Genomic DNA, 24,770 nt, shown 5'->3' on the forward strand with positions numbered 1-24,770 from the left:
CAATATCAGTTTTTGAGATTTGTAAATTATTGCATTCTGTTTTTATTTACAATTTGTACTTTGTCCCAAGTTTTTTGGAATCGGTGTTGTACTTGGTCATTTATTTATTGAGGAAAATGATCCAATATTACATATCTGTGAGTGGCAAAAGTATGTGAACCTCTAGGATTAGCAGTTAATTTGAAGGTGAAATTAGAGGCCGGTGTTTTCAATCAATGGGATGACAATCAGGTGTGAGTGGGAACCCTGTTTTATTTAAAGAACAGGGATCTATCAAAGTCTGATCTTCACAACACATGTTTGTGGAAGTGTATCATGGCACGAACAAAGGAGATTTCTGAGGACCTCGGAAAAAGCGTTGTTGATGCTCATGAGGCTGGAAAAGGTTACAAAACCATCTCTAAAAAGTTTGGACTCCAGCAATCCACAGTCAGACAGATTGTGTACAAATGGAGGAAATTCAAGACCATTGTTACCCTCCCCAGGAGTGGTCGCCCAACAAAGATCACTCCAAGAGCAAAGTGTCTAATAGTTGGCGAGGTCACAAAGGATCCCAGGATAACTTCTAAGCAACTGAAGGCCTCTCTCACATTGGCTAATGTTAATGTTCAAGAGTCCACCATCAGGAGAACACTGAACAACAATGGTGTGCATGGCAGGGTTGTAAGGAGAAAGCCACTGCTCTCCATAAAGAACATTGCTGCTTGTCTGCAGTTTGCTAAAGATCACGTGGACAAGCCAGAAGGCTATTGGAAAAATGTTTTGTGCATGGATGAAAGGAAAACACTGCATTCCAGCATAAGAACCTTATCCCATCTGTGAAACATGGTAGTGGTAGTATCATGGTTTGGGCCTGTTTTGCTGCATCTGGGCCAGGATGGCTTGCCATCATTGATGGAACAATGAATTCTGAATTGTACCAGCAAATTCTAAAGGAAATTGTCAGGACATCTGTCCATGAACTGAATCTCAAGAGAAGGTGCGTCATGCAGCAAGACAACGACCCTAAGCACACAAGTCGTTCTACCAAAGAATAGTTAAAGAAGAATAAAGTTAATGTTTTGGAATGGCCAAGTCAAAGTCCTAACCTTCATCCAATCGAAATGTTGTGGAAGGACCTGAAGCGAGCAGCTCATTTGACGAAACCCACCAACATCCCAGAGTTGAAGCTGTTCTGTAAGGAGGAATGGGATAAAATTCCTCCAAGCCGATATGCAGGACTGATCAACAATTACCAGAAATGTTTAGTTGCAGTTATTGCTCCACAAGGGGGTCACACCAGATACTGAAAGCAAAGGTTCACATACTTTTGCCACTCACAGATATGTAATATTGGATCATTTTCCTCAATAAATAAATGAGCAAGTATAATATTTTTGTCTCATTTGTTTAACTGGGTTCTCTTTATCTACTTTTAGGACTTGTGTGAAAATCTGATGATGTTTTTGGTCATATTTATGCAGAAATATAGAAAGCTCTAAAGGGTTCACAAACTTTCAAGCACCACTGTACATCTAACCAGCATAAAAAAATATTTGCTCATGACTTGCCAAAGAAAGATTAAGTCCTTCCATTATGGAATAAGTGATACTGCTTTTTCACTCTACTCTTTCACTTATTATCGCACTGTGTGTGTGTGTGTGTGTGTGTGTGTGTGTATATATATATATATATATATATATATATATATATATATATATATATATATATTTATTTATTTATTTATATATATGGATATTTTGTCCTCAACAAATGCATTGAACAAAATTATATAAATGGCTATGCAATAGGCAGTTTGAGGGTTCGAAAGGTATTTTTGAACTACCGGTATATGAGTGAGAAGCAATGATAGTATCTCATGTGAACACAAAAGAGAAGCAATAAGTAGAAATTACACCCACAGGAATTTGGCACAGAGAAATACACCATATAGGGTTACAAAAATATTTTTTAAACCACACACACACACACACACACACGCACTTCCTGCATGCTGTGTAGCTGATCCATCCAACCTCTCTCTTACATTAGAAGACAGATGTTTTTGTAAGCAGTGTTGTTTTGCTCACAGCTACACACACACATACACACATATACTTGATATATACTTGTCTCAGTCATGGATGAGGTTAAAAATTATATATATATTTTTTTTTTGTAGTGAAAATGCATCAATCATGCATGCACAGTTTTTGCGCAACATTCGCTTGGTAGCACTAATAGTTCACCACCTGTTTTCTTGACCTTCCAAGCAGCATTTTGTGGTCTGTTGCTCAACAAATCTGGGAAATTTGCCAATAATCTACAGTCGAGTTTATCTCCTGATAGATTCACAAGGGGGCGGCACGGTGGTGTAGTGGTTAGCGCTGTCGCCTCACGGCAAGAAGGTCCGGGTTCGAGCCCCGTGGCTGGCCAGGGCCTTTCTGTGTGGAGTTTGCATGTTCTCCCCGTGTCCGCATGGGTTTCCTCCGGGTGCTCCAGCTTCCCCCACAGTCCAAAGGCATGCAGGTTAGGTTAACTGGTGCCTCTAAATTGACCATGAGTGTGAATGGTTGTCTGTGTCTATGTGTCAGGCTGTACCCCCCCGGCACACAGACAACCACTCACATTCACACCTGTGAATGTTTTTGTCCAGGCTGTACCCCGCCTTTCGCCCGTAGTCAGCTGGGATAGGCTCCAGCTTGCCTGCAACCCTGTAGAACAGGATAAAGCGGCTAGATAGAATGAGATGAGAATGAGATTCACAAAGTTCTATATCATCTGTATTTAGTGCCTGGAAAATGGACCATTTTGGGTTGCATGCACATGATTTCATGTCAGATTTACAGTAACTTCCCTTGGTCCAATTTCATTTTGGTTTGTATTTCCTGCATACACAGGCTTGGTAGTTTAGTGCAGCAAATACAACTCAAAATCCATAATCTGAGCATCCGTCCATCCATTATCTGTAGCCGCTTATCCTGTTCTACAGGGTTGCAGGTAAGCTGGAGCCTATCCCAGCTGACTACGGGCGAAAGGCGGGGTACACCCTGGACAAGTTGCCAGATCATCCCAGGGCTGACACAGAGACAACCAACCATTCACACTCACATTTACGGTCAATTTAGAGCCACCAATTAGCCTAACCTGCATGTCTTTGGACTGTGGGGAAAACCAGAGCACCCGGAGGAAACCCACACAGACACGGGGAGAACATGCAAACTCCGCACAGAAAGGCCCTCATCGGCCGCTGGGCTTGAACCCAGGACCTTTTTGCTGTGAGGCTACAGAGCTAACCACTACACCACCATGCCACCATACGTGTGTGTGCGCACCCAGACTTTTGCACACAACTATCCATTCTGGACAGCATTATACATTATGCAGATCTGAACAAACAGTAGCATCTCACCTCATCTCATTATCTCTAGCCGCTTTATCCTGTTCTACAGGGTCGCAGGCAAGCTGGAGCCTATCCCAGCTGACTACGGGCGAAAGGCAGGGTACACCCTGGACAAGTCGCCAGGTCATCACAGGGCTGACACATAGACACAGACAACCATTCACACCTACGGTCAATTTAGAGTCACCAGTTAACCTAACCTACACGTCTTTGGATTGTGGGGGAAACCGGAGCACCCGGAGGAAACCCACACAGACACCATGCAAACTCCACACAGAAAGGCCCTCGTCGGCCCCGGGGGTCGAACCTGGACCTTCTTGCTGTGAAGCAACAGCGCTAACCACTACACCACCGTGCCACCATATATATATACCATATTTGTGTGGTGGTGGTGGTGATGTTTCGTGAATCTTTTCCTGCATCCATTACATCTAAATTGTGAAAATGATTAAATTACACATGATTTATGCCTTTTTTAACAATAGTCCAACTTGCAGTTCCATTTCTAGGGATTAGAAACACAAATTAATATTTTGTTTTGACATAATTAAAGCAAATTAATTATTGTTGATGAATAATTCAGGATGTATTTGTATTATTTATTCTCTCCAGAGCGCCTACAACACACACCACTCAGCTTGAGCCCAGCGTGTGACGTCACTTGAACGCAGCTCAAACGGCTGCCCTCTACTTTTGTAGGTGCACTACATAGGGTATGAGAGTCATTCGGGATTCAACCGGAAGAAAAACCGTTCACGCGGCGGAAGTACAAAGACTACAACAAAGATGGCGGCGCCCGTGCGAGACGTGTTGGTCAACACACACGTGGAGAAAAAGAAAAAGGTGAGAGTGTGTTCCAGTTTACATTTGTATAAATGTTTGTGATTGTGAGTTAGAATGAGGAGTTCGCTTGGTAACGACCGGAAAAGATGTTTTCCTGAAAACGGCGCAAAAGAAATATAATGACCATTCTAAACACAACACAACACAGGCTAATTGCTGCTAAGTTCCAAAGTGTTGCATATAACATTTTATATATAACACTTTTTATACTATAAATGCTAAAATAGTTGTTCGCAAATGGATCTGTAAAAACATTCTTATTTAGTCAAGCCATTGATGTGTGTTGTATTATCTGAAGGCTTTCTCATGTCTGCATTTGTTTACCTCAGCCCCCAAAGCGTTACTGGGAAGCAACGACAAATGAAAAGGATGATGATGATAAGAAGAAAGACAAAAACAGTGAAGGTGAAGCACCGAAAGAAGTGTCAGACAAAAAACATGACCAGCAACAAAAGAAGAGGAAAAGAAGAACTGGTGATAAGTTCATATCAGGGGTGTGTATATTTAATACTCTTGAGACTCTGGAAGGTGACCATATGTCAAATCTGAGACCTGTGTCAGCATGTTGAATTTATATTTGATATGCGATTCTAAAAGTGGTTTTGTTTCAATTTTCATTTAACAAGATTCATATCTTTATGTATCCATTTATACACTCACCATCCACTTTATTAGGTACACCTGCTGTTTTCTCATCTCATTATCTGTAGCCGCTTTATCCTGTTCTACAGGGTTGCAGCCAAGCTGGAGCCTATCCCAGCTGACTACGGGCGAAAGGCGGGGACAAGTCGCCAGGTCATCACAGGGCTGACACATATGCCGCTTTCCCACTACAAACGTGGCTGAGTCGGGCTGAGCCGTGCCGTGCTGAGTTGGGCTGAGTCGAGCTGAGCGGGGCTGTTGGAGTTGCATTTCGACTACAACCGCGCTGAACCGTGCTGGCTGGAAGTGGGTGGACACATTGGGTGGAGTTAGCGAAAGTGGGTGGACGTCACGTGATGTCGTTAAGCAGCGCAAACAGTGACATCAGTGACCTTTTAAGCGGTAGTCTCACGACCCGAATAGTAAACAATAAACATGGAGTCGTTAGTGTTGCTGGTCTTGGTGCTGTGGCTTGTTGTCACCGACAACGCCAACAGATACTAGCAAGAGCGTATAGATGAGGCGAGGCGCATAAGGCTTCAGAAATTCTCGTAATTCGTAATTCTCCTTCTTCCGGGTTTACGGTGTTTACAGATCCCAGCGTGCTCGCGGGGCGTGTGTGGGCATGTGAGGACACTCCTCCTCACCAGTCAGTGCACAGGGGAGTGTCTCCTCACGCCCCCAGCCTCACTCGGCTCGGTTTGGCTCGCTTCAGCCCCACTCCAAAACGGTGCGAGTTTTAGGGGCTAAGCAGGGCTGAAGTGAGCTGAGTCGTGCTGTTCTTTGGTAGTCGAAACGCGAGCCGTGTCGGGCTGAAGCGAGCTGAAGTGAGCTGAAAAAGGGTAGTGGAAAAGGGCCAATAGAGACAGACAACCATTCACACTCTCATTCACACCCACGGTCAATTTAGGCTAAGTTTACATTAGACCGTATCTGTCTCGTTTTCTTCGCGGATGCACTGTCCGTTTACATTAAAACGCTGGGAAACGGGAATCCGCCAGGGTCCACGTATTCAATCCAGATCGTGTCTGGTCCGGTGCTGTGTAAACATTGAGAATACGCGGATACGCTGCGCTGAGCTCTAGCTGGCGTCGTCATTGGACAACGTCACTGTGACATCCACCTTCCTGATTCGCTGGCGTTGGTCATGTGACGCGACTGCTGAAAAACGGCGCGGACTTCCGCCTTGTATCACCTTTCATTAAAGAGTATAAAAGTATGAAAATACTGCAAATACTGATGCAAATACTGCCCATTGTGTAGTTATGATTGTCTTTAGGCTTGCCATCCTTCCACTTGCAAGTGGTAAGTGATATGCACTGAGATCACACACACAGCGGCTCAGTCCCGAATCATTGCTCGTGCACTACACTCGCGCACTCTGTGAGCTGCGCAGGGCCGGAGTGCGCACCCTCCAGAGGGCACTCGCTGTTCAGGGCGGAGTGATTTGGAGCGCAGGATGCCTGCGGAGCCGAGTGTATCCGTGTATTGGTGTTGCTGTGTGCACGCGAATCGTGTATTGGTGTTGCTGTGTGCACACTAATCGTTTTAAAAACGTTAATCTGATGATCCGCTGATATGGTCTAATGCAGGGGTGTCAAACCTGATCCATAAAGGGCCGTGTGGCTGCAGGTTTTCATTCCAGCCATGCAGCAGCACCCTGATTTGGCTTATTCAATCAACTGACACACCCACCCTTTAATCAAGGGTGGGTGTGGCTGCAAGTATTTGACTGTGTGAAGACAGTTCAGTTGATTGAATGAGCCAAGTCAGGTGTGCTGCTGCATGGCTGGAATGAAAACCTGCAGCCACACGGCCCTTTATGGATCAGGTTTGACACCCCTGGTCTAATGTAAACTTGGCCTTAGAGTCACCAGTTAACCTAACCTGCATGTCTTTTTTTTGGGGCGTTGTGGCTCAGGTGGATAAGGCGCCATACCATAACTCTGGGGACCCGGGTTCGATTCTGACCCGAGGTCATTTCCCGATCCCTCCCTGTCTCTCTCCCGCTCATTTCCTGTCTCTACACTGTCCTATCCAATAAAGGTGGAAAAAGCCCCCCAAAAAATCTTTAAAAAAAAAAAAAACCTGCATGTCTTTGGGGGAAACCAGAGCACCCGGGGGAAACCCACGCGGACACGGGGAGAACATGCAAACTCTGCACAGAAAGGCCCTCGCCGGCCACGGGGCTCGAACCCAGGACCTTCTTGCTGTGAGGCGACAGCGCTAACCGCTACACCACCGTGCCGCCACCTGCTGTTTTATGTAATTATTTAATCAGCTAAACCCTTGACAGTAGCACAATGCATAAAATCATGCAGATACAAATCAAGCACTTCAGTTAATTCATGTTCAATTTCAAACATCAGAATGGGAAAAATTGTGATCTTAAAGTGTGACTTTCTTTCACTGTGGCATGGGTGTTGGTGCCAGATGGGCTGGTTTGAGTATTTCAGAAACTGCTGATCTCCTGGGCTTTTCACACACAACACTCTCTAGAGTTAACACAGAATGGTGCGAAAAACAAAAAAACATTGACAGCGTGACAGTTCTGTGGGTCGAAATGCCTTGTTCATAAGAGAGGTCAGAGGAAAATGGCCAGATTGGTTTGAGCTGCCCGGAAGGATATAGTAACTCATATAATCAGTCTTTACAACCGTGATGAGCAGTAAAGCATCTTCTGCAACAACAGAAAACCACATTGGGTTCCACTCCTGCCAGCCAAGAACAGGGAGCTTAGAATATAATGTTCCTAGTGAGTGTATCTGGAATGAACTAATTGAAAAGATCTGAACATGTTTTGTCTGTTATACACTGAAGAATACTTCCTCATTTTAATTAAATCTATGGTGTGTAAAAGTTTATTAAAACAATACATGATGTATGATGCTGTTGGACCACTGTCATTCAGTTCTGTAGAAGTAATTCAGGAATAGGACTAAGCAGGGAATTTATATGCATACACCATATGCATACCTTATGTCGTTTGTGCTCCAAATATAGGCTAGAAAGTAGTCTGAATATACTTACTGTATACGAGATCCAGTAGCTAATACAATAAGCTGGAAAGGGTTTTGGGAGTGACTGCATTTTAATATTTTTCTTGCTGAACACGTACAGCATTGATTTGTTCCCTAATTTGATTTGGTGAGACACTATTGAATGACAAGTGATCTGTCCTTCTGACGGAATTTGTATAGTTACTACCGTACTAGGGCGGCACGGTGGTGTAGTGGTTAGCGCTGTCGCCTCACAGCAAGAAGGTCCAGGTTCGAGCCCCGTGGCCGGCGAGGGCCTTTCTGTGTGGAGTTTGCATGTTCTCCCCGTGTCCGCGTGGGTTTCCTCCGGGTGCTCCGGTTTCCCCCACAGTCCAAAGACATGCAGGTTAGGTTAACTGGTGACTCTAAATTGAGCGTAGGTGTGAATGTGAGTGTGAATGGTTGTCTGTGTCTATGTGTCAGCCCTGTGATGACCTGGCGACTTGTCCAGGGTGTACCCCGCCTTTCGCCCGTAGTCAGCTGGGATAGGCTCCAGCTTGCCTGCGACCCTGTAGAACAGGATAAAGCGGCTACAGATGATGAGATGAGTCTACCGTACTAAATAGCATGTCTGTAAGCCGCGGGTATAAATACTTGGTCTAATGACTACTTTGTGCACAAAGTAGTGAGGTTGTTGGCACAGCTGTGAATTCTCTCAAGATGTGTGTTGATTTGGCACCCCCAACGATGAGATTAATCTGCAGAGTTGTGTATTATACACAAAATCGAGAACCAACAGAGCTCACTGATTTAATGTTATTTCTGCAGAAAAAGGACCCTTTCCCTGGTGAAGCCCCTATCCCAGAAGGGCATTTGAAGAAATTCCAGAGAGGCAAAAACTTTGAAAGGGTAAGCCGCAAAAGTCCGACAGCCACATGTTGAGAGAACTTTATTCTCTCTATGTATTTTTTTTTCCCACCAAGCTGTCAGTGTTAAAAAAAAAAAAAAAAAAGAAGCAGCTTTATTTTCTAAGTTTAGTTCTGCTGCTAATCGAAGGTTAAACTCCCATTCATATTCGAGCCTAACAGAATCCTGTGTCATAAATTGTTTGTTGATGTGTCCCTGTTTTCTCATCAGTTGAACAAAGCCAAAAATAAGGTGAAAGAGATCATCACCCGGTCCGAAGCGGCTTCTGATCTAGCACAGAAAGAGGCTGCACGATATGATCTCCTGCTCCCAGAGGATGCTGGGTGGGTAATGCACCTGATTCTGAACACTGCACACTTCAGTTGGTTTGACACTGACAATTGGTGTTTGTTCGGTTAAGCACACATTAACACACTCATTGTGACACCAGGTTTCTGGAGGGAGATGACGATGAGGACACATGCACTGTATCACAGGAAGACATAGCAGAGGCTGTTGATATTACATCTGGGGCAAAGGTGACACTTGGATGATTTTTTTTTAAGCAAGAATTACTGTAAACACTTTCAAATGTCCAGTCAAAACTGTGTAATACAGTGCATTGCCCAGACTTTCTATAAAGCATTCTCTCTCTCTCTCTCTGTAGTACTTTAACTTGCATCTGACCCAGTTTGGACCATACAGAATAGACTACAGCAGAACTGGCCGGTCAGCACCATAACACTTCACTTTGAATGATGCTGATATTGTTGTGAGGTTGAAAAATGTCTAACTCTATGGAACTGGTTCCTTTCAGGCATCTATTACTAGGTGGAAGGAGAGGTCATGTGAGTTGCATAGAATGGCAAACCAAAAACCTTATGTGCGAGATGAATGTCATGGAAACGGTTCAAGATGTCAAGTGAGTGCAGACACGCACACTAACAGAAAAAATGTCCATCCATGCCTTTCGGAAAATCTAAATAGAAATTGAGGATTTAAGAAAAAAAAAACTCTGAAGATTGCAGTAATTTTATACATGACTGGGCTGGAAAATGGTTTTAATGGAAGCACTTTCTTCAAATAAATGATGACGACTAAGGTTTTGAAGTTTGTGTTACTAAACAGTACTGAGGTCCGCGTGCAGGATTGACCCAGGCTTGTTTAGCTCCCTTAAAACAAACCCCGTATATCTCGCTTCATGTGGACCTGAAGAGTGTGCCTCCTACCTTGATTTGCATTTGTATCAGCATCTCATCTCATTGTCTCTAGCCGCTTTATCCTTCTACAGGGTCGCAGGCGAGCTGGAGCCTATCCCAGCTGACTACGGGCGAAAGGCGGGGTACACCCTGGACAAGTCGCCAGGTCATCACAGGGCTGACACATAGACACAGACAACCATTCACACTCACATTCACACCTACGCTCAATTTAGAGTCACCAGTTAACCTAACCTGCATGTCTTTGGACTGTGGGGGAAACCGGAGCACCCGGAGGAAACCCACGCGGACCCGGGGAGAACATGCAAACTCCGCACAGAAAGGCCCTCGCCGGCCCCGGGGCTTGAACCCAGGACCTTCTTGCTGTGAGGCGACAGCGCTAACCACTACACCACCGTGCTGCCCCTTGTATCAGCATATGTAGTGCATATTTAAGTTATTCCACGAAATCAAGTTGTACATGAGCTGATAGGCTATAAGCCATGTATGATGAGATTGTGTGGAATAACTGTTTTATTATATCCACATTCACTGGATTTTGAGAAACAGCATTTTTTATTTTTTGTAAATTCAATAAATAAAAACTTTATACAGACTCTAAATTGACCGTGAGTGTGAATGGTTGTCTGTGTCTATGTGTCAGCCCTGCGATGACCTGGCGACTTGTCCAGGGTGTACCCCGCCTTTCGCCCGTAGTCAGCTGGGATAGGCTCCAGCTTGCCTGCGACCCTGTAGAAGGATAAAGCGGCTAGAGATAATGAGATGAAAAACTTTATACAAAACGTCTGACAAAATCATTTCCGCTTAGAATGTAAAGAAACCGGCGAAATGACCGTAGCAATTTGTAAAAAAAACAAAAAAACAAAGCTATAACAAGGCCGTCAATGACAGCGTAGCTCACTCTGGCCCCGCCTAGTCCAGAAGGAACAATCTGAAGTGGGCTACCTTGCGTAATAAATGTTGCAAGCTATATATACAAGCTATATATAGAAGCCATATACATCCTAGGAAAACAGTGGTGCTTGAAAGTTTGCGAACCCTTTAGAACTTTCTATATTTCTGCATAAATATGACCTAAAACATCATCAGGTTTTCACACAAGTCCTAAAAGTAGATAAAGAGAACCCAGTTAAACACATGAGACAAAGATATTATACTTGGTCATTTATTTATTGAGGAAAATGATCCAATATTACATATTTGTGAGTGGCAAAAGTATGTGAACCTTTGTTTTCAGTATCTGATGTGACCCCCTTGTGCAGCAATAACTGCAACTAAACGTTTGCGGTAACTGTTGATCAGTCCTGCACACTGGCTTGGAGGAATTTTAGCCCGTTCCTCCGTACAGAACAGCTTCAACTCTGGGATGTTGGTGGGCTTCCTCACATGAACTGAGCAGGTTCCAAAACGGCAAGGAATTGACCGAGAAGAAGCGATTTTTGTTGAACTGCTCATTAAGGCTTAATTAGTCCATAACTTCATTAATAATTGTAATGAAGCAAATCTGGGTAGAAGTTATATGCACCCTAGGTTCCCCGACCTTCCTGCCAGAAAGAATCAAAATCGGTGAAGAATTGAGGGAGAAGAAGCGGTTTGTGTGGAAACTGCTCATTAGGGCTTAATTACTTCAGATCTTCATTATTAATTGCAGTTATGCAAATTTGGGTAGAAGCCATATGCACCCCCAGGCAGACCTACCTTCCTGACAAAAAGAATAAAAATCTGTGAAGAATTGAGAGAGGTGATTTTCGTGAAATGTGGACGACGACGGACAGACAACACATGATGGCATAAGCTTATCTATCGCCTGTCGGCTAGATGAGCTAATAATAATTCTTGAAAAAAATATTTTTAAAAAGATACTTTCTTACCATCAAATACTTTTACTCCATTTTTTTGTATTTTTGGGGGTTTTAACAAGTAGAGTTTTTAGTTCGACCTCAGTTGGTTCAGCAACACGCTCCGCCATTTTGTTTTTCTCTGCTCATGGTATATGATCTGATAGCCTAGTAGTAGATTCGCCAATCGGTGTGTGTGAATGTGAATAGAATAATATCTGTTTATTCTGAGTAACGTATTCACATTCAGTTACATTGCTCATGCTCACGTGCCAGTAATGATACAAATGCACAATTATTTGCTTTTTCTTCGGAAAAAGTTTCAGAAATGTCGAGCTTAAAATCCACTAAACTTTTGGGTTCCTTGACTTGTGCTCATTCTATGCAATTTTGCTTCCCTAATTTGCTCTTACACTGTCGTTCACTAGGTGGCTTCACACTGAGGCCATGTTCGCTGTGGCTCAGAAGAAGTGGCTCTACATCTATGACTCCAAAGGCATAGAGCTGCATTGCATCAAAAAATTCAACGACGTCCTACGCATGCAGTTCCTCCCGTACCACTTCCTGCTTGCCACAGCGGTGCGTCAGTACAAATGTTGCAGTGCATGCTCTGTTGGCATTCCCAAACCTGCCTGTTCTGGTGTATTAGCATGTGTGTTCTTATGTACCTCCAACTCTCTCAGAGTGCCACAGGTTTCCTGCAGTACCTGGATGTGTCCGTGGGAAAGGAGGTGGCAGCGATCTGCACAAAGACAGGCAGGCTTGACGTGATGGCGCAGAATCCTCATAATGCCATCATCCACTTGGGTCACCCGAATGGCACAGTCAGCCTGTGGTCTCCCAATCAGAAAGAGCCATTAGTTAAAATGCTGTGCCACAGGGGAGCAGTCCGCTCACTCGCTGTGGACAAAACTGGCACGTATGTATTGCTCGTGTTGTGGTAGTGTTGAGGGGAATATACAGCTTTTTATAGCTGGCGTACAATATATGCAGGAAAATTGTTTCATTTGATTGAAGGTTAATGTTTTTCCAGACATTTGCTGCTGTGTTGAGTAACTTTGACAGGTGAACTTCACTTATGGAAGAGTGTAACAGTCCAGCGTATATGTATGTGCGAGACAGGTACATGGTGACGTCAGGTCTGGACAGGAGACTGAATGTTTATGACATTCGAGCATTTAAGCCACTTCATAAGTACTACTTACCTGCTGGAGCCTCCTGCCTTTCACTCAGTCAGAGAGGACTGCTCAGTGCTGCTACTGGAGATGTAGTACAGGTATGTATAAGCGCACACACCCACACACACACCAGTCAAGGACGCGTTATCCTAAAGGCCAATTTATGCTGACAACGCAGTCCTCGCAGACGGTGTCGCAGATAGCGTCTGCGTAGCCCCCCCACCTTCGCAGACACTCTGCGCGCACCTCCCAAAAATTGTGACCACCGCAGAAGCCTCGCAGACAGCGTCGCAGACAAGAGGGCTCTGATTGGTCCACTCTACATCTGCTGTACACGCACTTCTGCTTCACTACTTTCCCGGTTTGGTTTGTTTTCACGACCGCCATTTTTAAAAACACGAGCGAAGATGGAGCAGCACGAAGAGCGGTTGATCAAGGAAGTGAGGAAGTACGGACATCTATACGACTCCAGTTCTAGTCATTATAAGTAACTGGAGGATAAACACTCCACTAACCACACCCACCAACTACTCCTAGCGATTTCGCGACTTTGCGCCCCCTTGCGTTGTAGCGGTGAATAACATCGCGCACGCCTATTACTCCCCGCTCAACGATAAATTACAACTGTCTGCGAAAGCCTTGTCGCAAGAGCATGCAGAGGCCTTAATGGACTTCATGGGCAGCTGCCCAGGGCCTCGGCCACTAGGGGGCCTCGGAGGTAGCGAGATCGGAAAATATGAAACGATATTTTCAGAAGTTTTGATCATACTGATAACATTTTTGATGCATTTCGCCACCCGTAAGGAAGCCCACCTTGTCCCGTCGCATAAATCACCCGTCGTTGTCAATGTGATCGCTGTCCACCATGTCTTCACACGCTACGCCAGCTTGAGTTCAATGATTTAATTAATGACTTCGCTTTCCAGAAAAGTAGGAAAGCGCCCTTGTAAGTTGACCCATGGCTGTCAAACTGAATGCGCAAAGCTGTGTGCCACTGCTGTTTGGGACATTACGTGTGTGAAAGGATGAAATGTTTCACGTAGCCTAACATTTTGAGATTTATTTCTGAGAAGCAAGATATTTTTCTTTCTTTGTTATCGCTCTTTGTTTTCACAAGTTAAAAGTCGCCTGGATTCCAAAATGAAAACGAACGGTTATATACCAAATGAATGTTCTTGTTCTGAATACTAAAGAAACTGTTGTAGGCCTAGGTTATGTTCTTGACATGTTGTTCATTGACTCACTCATTCAAAGGCTTCTTGAGGCTAAACTTTAGTTAACCAGACTTGTTAACCGTGATGTCTGATGGATTTTTTCACCACGCAATTGCCTATTTCACCATTGCTTTTTCTCGATTAAATAGGTGTTGATGGATATAAAGTTTTATCGTTCAATAGTATTTCTAATTGTGCCACTGTCATTATTTAAGTTTCTGTGTCTAGTCAGACAGGCACGTCTGAGGGGGTGAATTTGCTGAGCGCAGTTGACAACAGGCGGGGGTGGGGCCTCGGGGGGGTGTCTACCCAGGGCCTCTGCAAGGGTTAACGCGGCCTTGACACCAGTGTTGTAGTCGAGTCACTAAACCTCAAGTCCGAGTCCAGTCCCCAGTGTTAAAGTCTAAGTCGTTAAAAAAATTTTGAGCCAAGAACAAGACTCCAACCGCACCATTTGACGGTGGCTGTTTTAGCGCCATTAGCATTAGTTTGTTCCTGAACATGACGTATGAGCAGGTGAATGTGCTTCTCTTTGTCAGGGAGTGTGAAGTATTCTGTCAGATGGTTGGGAGACGGATGTAAATGCAGAAGGTTTGTTTATTAATACAAGTGAAGACATAAACAATCCAGAACGGCAGGCAAAATCGTAAAACGGTGAAACAGGCAATAGGTCGAGCGAGGCACAAACAGGCTATCGTAGACTCTGCAGAATCAAAGACGAGAAACAGGAAATCAGGGATCAGGAAATCAAACGAGGAAATAAGGCTCGGTAATCCTGCGCCTTAATCCTGTGCAGGTGCGAGTCATTTACGGCGCACACGCGCTGTCCGGAGCGCACCTGAGAGTCTATCTGATGCACATGCCAAGGTGTGCAGGTGCGACAGTGGCGGCTGGTAGTCTTTCAAACAGGGGAGGCTGGTCGGTTACGATATTTCCAGATTTTAAAAGAAAAAACATCAATTTTGCCCATACTCTTGCCTCTGATCTGGCTGATTGTTGGCAGGGTCACAAACTGTGAAATAACAGGTTCTTTTGCCCCATTAGCCTACTGTCCAATATACATGATGGTGGTGTTGGGGTGGTATATTTTAACATTTTATATTTTAAAATTGTGGCATGTTGTTTAAAAATTGATCATTATTGAAAGCAGCTCTTTGTCAGGAACCTCAGCAGTAGAGCTGGGTGCCACACATTTCATTCAATGACACTTTCCCTATATTTTACTTATTTTGACTGAGAAATGTTTTATTGACAATTTTGATAACCCTTCACTTTTAATCCAGGTCCGTAGTGTGAAATGTTCTCGGCTGTGTTTTTGTTTAAAAATGTTTTCCAAATTGTAGCTGTGTTTAATTCCTATCCAGAAAAATATATATTCCAATATAATATACTCAGCATAAACATTTTAAATAGATTCTATATTTTTGGTCCATCCATGACATATTACTAAAGTAGCCTATTTACTGTTGTTGATGTGGGTCACTTGCTGTTAGCCAATTCACTTTCTCGTACCAGGAGAGCTGAAAGGAACGAGTATTATTCCCTACCTTTTTCACCAAGTCAATTTGAGGCGTTGGTCTACCCTGCTCTTTAATTTTAATTTTTTCCTCGAAAGGAAGACTGGCAAATGGCTTCGCCAAAATTAAATCAGCAATGCTTGGCATCCGTGCGCAGCTTTCTTGCTAGCTGACTAGCCCCCTCAAGTTCAAGTTCAGTCACTCAAATAAACGAAATTTCTGGAACTAAGATAGCAAACTTGACAACACTATATTTACACTTTATTTACAATGAAAATATATACAAACTAAAAAAGCTGGTAGAAACCGTATGTAATGAATGAAATCGAAATGTAAGCTGATCTCTTACAATACACCACAGCACTTGCGAATCCGCATGGGACTGAACTGAAATTCACCGCTGCCTGTCTATAGTTGAAACGAGCTGTCAATCAAAGAAAATATCCGGCCGCTTTCACCAATCACCAGTCTCCTCGCGGAAACTGCCATGTCCTTCCCATGTGAGGCTGGGAGTCCGTAGGCGGGCATTTTCGCAGTATTTGTCCAATAACCGTCTTGCATTTTGAGATTGAAAAGCGCAGAGCTCCCAAATGCCACTGAAGTCCACTGAGGCTGGGAGTCCGTGAGACTCCGTGGGGGGCATTTTCGCAGTATTTGTCCAATAATCGTCTTGCATTTTGAGATTGAAAAGCGCAGAGCTCCCAAATGCCATTGAAGCCCACTGAGGCTGTGCTGCATCGCGCTGTCACGAGGGGGAAAAAACTCACGCACACATTAAAGTTATAAGGGCATTTTTAGAGGAGGCTGAGCCTCCCTCGTTGTCTTAGAGCAATCGCCTGTGAGGTGTGACACTCTTGCACGAAGTTAGTACAAAATTAATGTAGATATACATCTTATGCCAAATTATTATGGCATGTTACAAAAAATTAAGAAAAAATCCAAGTCCTCATCTCCGATTTACGAGTCCGAATGCAGTTAATGTCCAAGTCGAGTCATGAGTCCTTAAAATTAGGGCACGAGTTGGACTCAAGTCCAAGTCCTGGACTCAAATACTATAAGGCTGACACACACACACACAGAGTTTAGTGCAACTACTGAAGATATAGTACAGATACTGACAAGTTTCTGGCACACTTGTAACGTTTCATGAAATGTTGTACGCAGATAATTTCAGGAAGATTTCTGGTGTTTCGCTTAAAATAACATGTCTGTACATGATCACCCTCAGGTGTACCGGGATGTGTATGGAGGCGGGCCAGTATCCAAGCCCTACATGGCACATCGTGTGAGAGGCTCAGTATGGGGGGTTGGGTTTTGCCCCTTCGAGGACATACTTGGTATTGGACATGGAGAAGGGTTCACGAGTATGATTGTGCCAGGTTAGTACAGGAGACAAAATGTTGGTACATTCATGTGTATATATCTAAATAGAATGCAGGCATAAACATGTTCATGTGCAGATATAAGCTTTATTAATTCCACTGACAGTAACGTGTCCATTTTAGTGACATCTGAGTATATAAGTGACAACTTGGGCATCCAGTACAATGTGTTTGCCAGAAGTTGTTGCATCATGTAACATAATTCACTAATTACAGAATCTTTTTCTGTTTATGGATTTGCACAAATCCAGGAACTTGTGTAATGAAGTATAATAATAATAATAATAATCCATTGCCTGGAACAGTGACCTTGCACAATACTGGCCTGGTTCCTAGTTTGTATTATTATATCTCATCTCATTATCTCTAGCCGCTTTATCCTTCTACAGGGTCGCAGGCAAGCTGGAGCTTATCCCAGCTGACTACGGGCAAAAGGCGGGGTACACCCTGGACAAGTCGCCAGGTCATCACAGGGCTGACACATAGACACAGACAACCATTCACATTCACACCTACGGTCAATTTAGAGTCACCAGTTAACCTAACCTGCATGTCTTTGGACTGTGGGGGAAACCGGAGCACCCGGAGGAAACCCACGCGGACACGGGGAGAACATGCAAACTCCGCACAGAAAGGCCCTCGCTGGCCACAGGGCTCGAACCCGGACCTTCTTGCTGTGAGGCGACAGCACTAACCACTACACTGCCGTGCCGCCCTGTATTAATATAAAATTTCTATCTGTATTTTAATTATCATTGAAAGAGATTTAGGTCCAGAATCTGATTAGCAAACAAATTCAATTTGTTGAGATGAATTCAAGTGGCACTTACAGCATTGTATGTAGTATGGTAAAGTAGAGTAAAAGCTTTGGATACGAGATGTTATCCTAACACTTTGTCCTGCTCCAAGTTTGCTTGTGTATCTGATTAGCCTGGTATTAATTAAGCTGCAAGGAACTGAAAAGTATTTTCCTCATGTTTTTGACTTCGTGGTGTTTTTTATTAGGTGCGGGTGAGCCAAACTTTGATGCTCTGGATGTGAACCCATACCGCAGCAAAAAGCAGAGGCAGGAATGGGAGGTCAAGGCTCTCTTGGAGAAAGTGCAGCCCGACCTGATTAGCCTGGACCCAGGACTGCTGGGTAAAGTGGATCAGGCCACGTTTGAGCAAAAACATAAAGAAAGAGTGGAAGTATTGGTGAGTTCACCATGAATATAACAGACACGCATACGTTAATATTTTAGTAACAGATCCGTAGAATTCACATCACACCTGTGCAGCAAGTGCCCATCTATCCATCCATACGATGTACGGTTGCAGTCAGAAGTTAACATGCACTCATCATGGACATGAATGTTGTGGCAGTATTGGGCTTTCAGTGATTTCTTTTTCTGTGGCAGAATGATTGTACAGCATGCATATTTAATAGAAAAAAACCCCACAATATTTTGGTGCACAAGTTTCCTGTGTTGATTTCAGAAAACCCAAAATAAATTATATTTTGGATTTTCTAAAATCAACACGGTCAAAAGGATACATGCAGCACACTTAATATTTGGTTAAATGTCCCTTAGCAAGTTTCACCTTGACCAGCCGTCAACAAGCTTCTGGCAGAATTCCAGTTGGATATTTGATCATTCTTCTTGGCAGAATTATTAGAGCTCAGTTTAATTTGTTGGGTTCCTGGCATGGACCTGACTTTTAAGCACAGTCCATGTACTGTATTTTCCATAGGGCTGAGGTCAGGACTTTGGGACGGCCGTTCCAAAAGCTTAACGTTAGCCTGCTTTATCCATTCCACAATTAGCTTCGATGTGTTTGGGAGTCAGCGTTCTTTTGAAACACTCAGTTCTGTCCAAGATTCAACTGTTTAGCTGATGGTTTGAGGTTATGCTGAAGAATTCTAAAGTAGTCCTCCTTCATTATTATATCCTTTTTGTTTAACCATGCTTAGCAGTTGGTACAGTGTTCTTGGGGTTGAATGCCTCACCATTGCTCCTCCAAACAAACCTCTGGTCATTGTGGCCAAATAACTCAGTTTTTGTCTCATCTGACCATAAAACTTTCCTCCAGAAGGCTTTTTCTTTGTCCATGTTATCAGCTGCAAACTTGAGTCGAGCCTGATGGTGTGGATTTTGGAATGGAGGCTTCTTTCTTGGACAGCAGCCTGTCAGTCCAAGGCAACGTAAAACTCACTTGATTGCAGACAGTGATGCTAGTGTTCTAGCAGCTTCCATTTTATGGCAGGCCTGTGACTTGATGGTTTCTGGGTTGTTCCTGATCATCCAAACCAATTTCCTCTCAGCTGAGGGTGACTGTTTGGGTTTTCTTCCAGGCCTTGGCAAAGTAAATACACCTTCCACTAACTTGTCAAACAAACCCATTTTTATTTTGGCATACAGAAGCTACCGGCTGTAGTCAATCATGATCACTAATGGTCAAGTCAAGAGGCCTTGGCAGGCATTTTGGAACTGACAGCACCATTGATTTAATAATTTGTGTGTGTGTGTGTGTATATAAAAAAAAAAAAATCTCCTTCTCACCCCCGGCGGGGGGGTGGTATCCATGTCATCCTCAAGCTCGGGTCCTCTACCAGAGGCCTGGGAGTTTGAGGGTTCTGCGCAGTATCTTCGATGTTCCTAGGACTGCGCTCTTCTGGACTGAGGCTTCAGATGTTGTTCCTGGGATTTGCTGGAGCCACTCTCCCAGTTTGGGGGTTGCTGCCCCAAGTGCCCCCACTACCACAGGGACCACGCAACCCTTGACCTTCCACATCCGTTCCAGCTGCTCTTTCAACCCTTGATACTTCTCAAGTTTCTCATGTTCCTTCTTCCTGATGTTGGCATCAGCTGGGATCGCCACATCTATCACCACCACCCTCTTCTGCTCTTTGTCCACCACCACTATGTCCGGTTGGTTAGCCAGGATCTGTTTGTCAGTCTGGAAGCTGGAGTCCCACAGAACCTTGGCCCTGTTGTTCTCAGCCACCTTCTGTGGTATGGCCCATTGGGACTTGGGTACTTCTATTCCATACTGGTTGCAGATGTTCCTGTATACTATCCCAGCCACTTGGTTGTGCCTCTCCATGTACGCTGATCCAGCTAGCATCTTACACCCTGCTACTATGTGCTGGACTGTTTCAGGGCCTTCTTTGCACAGTCTCCATCTTGGGTCTGATCTACTCTGGTAGATCCTGGCCTCTATGGCTCTTGTGCTTATGGCCTGTTCTTGTGCTGCCATGATTAGTGCCTCTGTGCTGTCTGTCAGTCCTGCATTATCCAGCCACTGGTAGGATTTCTTGATATCAGCCACTTCCTCTATCTGACGGTGGTACATGCCATGTAGGGGTTTGTCCCTCCAGGTTGTCTGTTCCTCCTCCTCCTCTGCACTCTCATCAGGGTTCTGCTGCCTGAGACATTCACTTAGCAGTTCATCCTTTGGGGCCATCTTTCTGATGTATTCTCGGATTTTCGATGTTTCATCCTGGACCATGGTCTTGACGCTCACTAGCCCTCGGCCTCCCTCTTTCCGCTTAGTGTATAGTCTCAGGGTGCTGGACTTGGGGTGGAACCCTCCATGCATGGTGAGGAGCTTTCTAGTCTTGATATCTGTGGCTTCTATCTCCTCCTTTGGCCAGTTTATGATACCAGCAGGGTATCTGATGACTGGTAGTGCGTACATGTTGATGGCTCGGACCTTGTTCTTACCATTCAGCTGACTTTTCAGGACCTGCCTTACTCCCTGGAGGTATTTGGCTGTGGTTGACTTCCTTGTGGCCTCTTCATGGTTTCCATTAGCCTGTGGGATGCCAAGGTACTTGTAGCTGTCTTGGATATCACCTATGTTGCCCTCTGGTAGGTCAATCCCCTCAGTCCGGATCATCTTGCCTCTCTTTGAGACCATCCGGCCACACTTGTCCAATCCGAATGACATCCCTATGTCATCGCTGTAGATCCGGGTGGTGTGGATCAGCGAGTCTATTTCTCGCTCGTTCCTGGCATACAGCTTGATGTCATCCATGTAGAGCAGGTGGCTGATTGTTGCCCCACTACGGAATCGGTACCCGTAGCCGCTCTTCATGATGATCCGACTGAGGGGGTTCAGGCCTATGCAGAACAGCAGTGGTGATAGCGCATCTCCTTGGTATATGCCGCACTTGATGTTGACTTGGGCAATGGGTTTTGAGTTGGCCTCTAGGGTTGTCTTCCACATTTCCATTGAGTTCTGGATGAAGGTCCTTAGGTTCCTGTTGATCTTATACAGTTCCAGACATTCCAGTATCCATGTGTGTGGCATTGAGTCGTAGGCTTTCTTGTAGTCAATCCAGGCAGTGCACAGGTTGGTCTGTCTCTTCTTACAGTCTCGGGCGACTGTTCTATCGACCAGTAGCTGGTGCTTGGCTCCTCTGGTGTTACTGCCAATTCCTTTCTGTGCCTTGCTCATGTATTGAGCCACATGCTTACTCATTTTTGCCGCAATGATGCCTGACAGGGCCTTCCATGTTGTGCAGAGACAGGTAATTGGCCGGTAGTTGGATGGGATGGGTCCTTTCTGGGGGTCCTTTATGATTAGGACTGTCCTGCCTTGGGTTAGCCATTCTGGGTGGGTCCCATCCCTCCGCAGCTGGTTCATCAATTTTTTATATATATATATATATATATATATATATATATATATATATATATATATATATTATTTTTTTTTTTTTTTTTCCGTGTGTATGATTTTGACCGTGTTGACTTCAGAAAACCCAAAATGAATTTAAACTTGTGCACCAAATTTTTTTTTTTCTATTAAAGATGTTTGATGTATATTACTTCTTCCACAGGATAACAGTTCCAAGGAATCACTGAAAGCCCAATATTGCCTTGATATTCATGTAAAATTCATGAGCGAGAGAGAGATCGAGCGCACGCCTCACACTGAGCTTGCATCTGCTCTATTGCATTTGCTCTATTGCGTGATTGCATTTTGCAGGCTTTGCCTCAGCCAGACAATCTGAATTGTGAAGCTAAAACCCATTACATTATTTTCCACATTGCACTGTATTTAGCGTTTTCATTATTATTTTGCATGTGATTTTTTTTTTTTTTTTAATGTATTTTTCAGGGTTATGATCCACTAGCACCTGAAAAGTTTAAGCCGAGATTTAAAAAGAGAGGCAGAAGTGCAGCTGGTGCTGTGGAGAAGAGGAAGAACAAAGTGGCCTACGAGGATCAGAGGGTATTTAATTCCACAAAAACAATTTCTTTTGCTTGAGGCCTTTTATATTAAGCAGATTTTAGTACAGCTCCTTTTTGATGTAATGTAATGCCTTACTCTAGGACGTGATTCGGAAAACAGTGGAGGAGAGAATGGAGAGAGAAAAGGAGAGGAAGGAGAGTGCCAAGCAGCAGGCTGAGCATGGGAGGAAGACTGCACTGGATCGATTCAAGAAGTAGGAAGAAGCTTTGTGCTGACAACTTCACAGAAATAAAGGACTAATTCAGAATGCTGGACCTTGGACCAGTTTTCAGACATGCACACTGTGACTGTCTTAGAACCCTGTAACCCTAGTGTCATCTAATCTCTGGACTGCTTTCCATCTTTTGTAAGAGATTTTCTTAGTATCATGAGGAAAAGACACTTTTGTACCTAATACCTCTGTACTGAGATGCACCTAATAAAACTGATATGTTGTAATATAATATTATCTTTACTGTTTTAATTTTTTTTTTTTCTAGAAATCACAAGTGGGTGGTGTTGTTTTTTTTTGGGGGGGGGCCCTATTTGGGCTACATAGTCTCATCTCCTCTCATTATCTCTAGCTGCTTTATCCTGTTCTACAGGGTCGCAGGCAAGCTGGAGCCTATCCCAGCTGACTACGGGCGAAAGGCGGGGTACACCCTGGACAAGTCGCCAGGTCATCACAGGGCTGACACATAGACACAGACAACCATTCACACTCACATTCACACCTACGGTCAATTTAGAGTCACCAGTTAACCTAACCTGCATGTCTTTGGACTGTGGGGGAAACCGGAGCACCCGGAGGAAACCCACATGGACACGGGGAGAACATGCAAACTCCACACAGAAAGGCCCTCGCCAGCCACGGGGCTCGAACCCAGACCTTCTTGCTGTGAGGCGACAGCGCTAACCACTACACCACCGTGGTGCCCGGCTACGTAGTCATCTTCAGTAATCACCTCGTATTGGAAAGGGTCCTGGTCATCCTGATTTCTCAGCCTATTCTGGAAACACTGTGCAGGGCTTCACATGCACGTGTGTTCATACACACATATTGGTACATAGTGTCAATTTAGCATAGCCAGATCACCTACCTGCATGTTTATGTGGTGGGAGAAAACCTGTACGAAGCCCAGGATAACTCATGCACAGAAACTCCATACACTATTTCCATCTAGCACCTACAGTTTATTTCCAATTATCAGTATGCAAACTGCAAAGCCAGTTGAAAATGTTGTGGGTTGGGTCTCTTAAAGCTATGTCACCAGGCTGTTGGCTGAAGATTAAAGCATATTCCTATTTAAAAAAAAAAGTTTATTGCTATGTCATCTTTAAGTGCTATATCTTGGTCTAAAGTTCATCCTGGAACCATGAACTGTGTACAAGATGAATGGAAAGTCCATTTTGGATCAACATGCGCACACAGATTTACAATTGGGGACAGTTTGTGTGAAGTTTTTGCTGCATGCTGAAGACATTGGGTTTAAGATCAAAAGATAAATATGAGATGATAGAATTTCAGCTTTCATTTCCTGATATTTTCATCTACGTGTGTTAACTTGGTACATGCCACCTTTTGTTTGAACCAACCCATTTTTCAAGTGATCATATATATTGGAACATGCGACTGACCGGTGTTTCTTGTTGCCCAGGTGTGTCCTGTTAAATTAATTGTTGAAACAATTAATAGTTCTGAATGTCTACTCCTAGTTTGAGCCCTGGGTTTCACCTGTGAAGATTGCATTTGTTGTTAAAAAGGATAAACCAACGCGAAGAACAGAGAGATGTCTATGGGAGAAAAGCAAACCTTTTTGAAGTTGAGAAAAGGACTCGTAGCTCTCACAATGTTCGTCACCAGCTGTTGTTTTCCTTGGTTGACCTGTTCGATGTCTGGTTGTTACTACACCAGTGGTTTCTTTTGTTTTGAGAACATTCCAAATTGTTGTACTGGCTATTCGCAATGCTTGTGCAATGGCTCTGATCAATTTTCCCTCTTTTCTCAACTTCAAGTCTCATATTAAGACTCTCTCTTCCTATATGTTTGCTCACCTAAAAATTGGGCGGTCTGCCACCAAAGGTGCCAAGTTCTAAGTTGTTTAACACATCTAGATGTAAAGGTCAGGAAACGAAAAGATGATATTCTGATCTACTGTCTCACATTCAGCCTTTTTTTTTTTAAATCTCAATCCAAAATGTCTTGTATAGCAGAAACATAAGAATTGGCCTTGCCCTTCCAATGTTTTTGCAGGAGACTGTAGCAGTCTTCTTTCAACAGCAACAAATTTCTCCATTTACTCCAATACATTAATAAAATAAGACTAAAAAGACAGACACAGTGTACTGTCAAATATAGTTGTGTGTGTAGTACAGTGAAATTCTTGGCACGGTGGTGTAGTGGTTAGCACGGTCGCCTCACAGCAAGAAGGTTCTGGGTTTGACCCC

General features: G+C 44.0%; 1 protein-coding gene across 1 annotated transcript; it reads left to right on the forward strand.

Moving 5' to 3' along the window:
* Positions 1-4,147: 4,147 nt before the first annotated feature.
* wdr46 (WD repeat domain 46) lies at positions 4,148-22,786 on the forward strand. Its single transcript, XM_060931554.1, has 14 exons — positions 4,148-4,225; positions 4,555-4,719; positions 8,674-8,754; positions 8,983-9,095; positions 9,203-9,290; positions 9,419-9,480; positions 9,569-9,673; positions 12,238-12,388; positions 12,493-12,728; positions 12,932-13,085; positions 16,947-17,097; positions 18,106-18,296; positions 22,209-22,322; positions 22,424-22,786. The coding sequence occupies exons 1-14, from the start codon at positions 4,169-4,171 to the stop codon at positions 22,538-22,540; spliced, it is 1,785 nt and encodes a 594-aa protein (XP_060787537.1). The 5' UTR covers positions 4,148-4,168; the 3' UTR covers positions 22,541-22,786.
* Positions 22,787-24,770: the final 1,984 nt, after the last annotated feature.

Source organism: Neoarius graeffei, chromosome 10 (genome assembly GCF_027579695.1).
Source record: "Neoarius graeffei isolate fNeoGra1 chromosome 10, fNeoGra1.pri, whole genome shotgun sequence".
Lineage (NCBI taxonomy): Eukaryota > Metazoa > Chordata > Actinopteri > Siluriformes > Ariidae > Neoarius > Neoarius graeffei.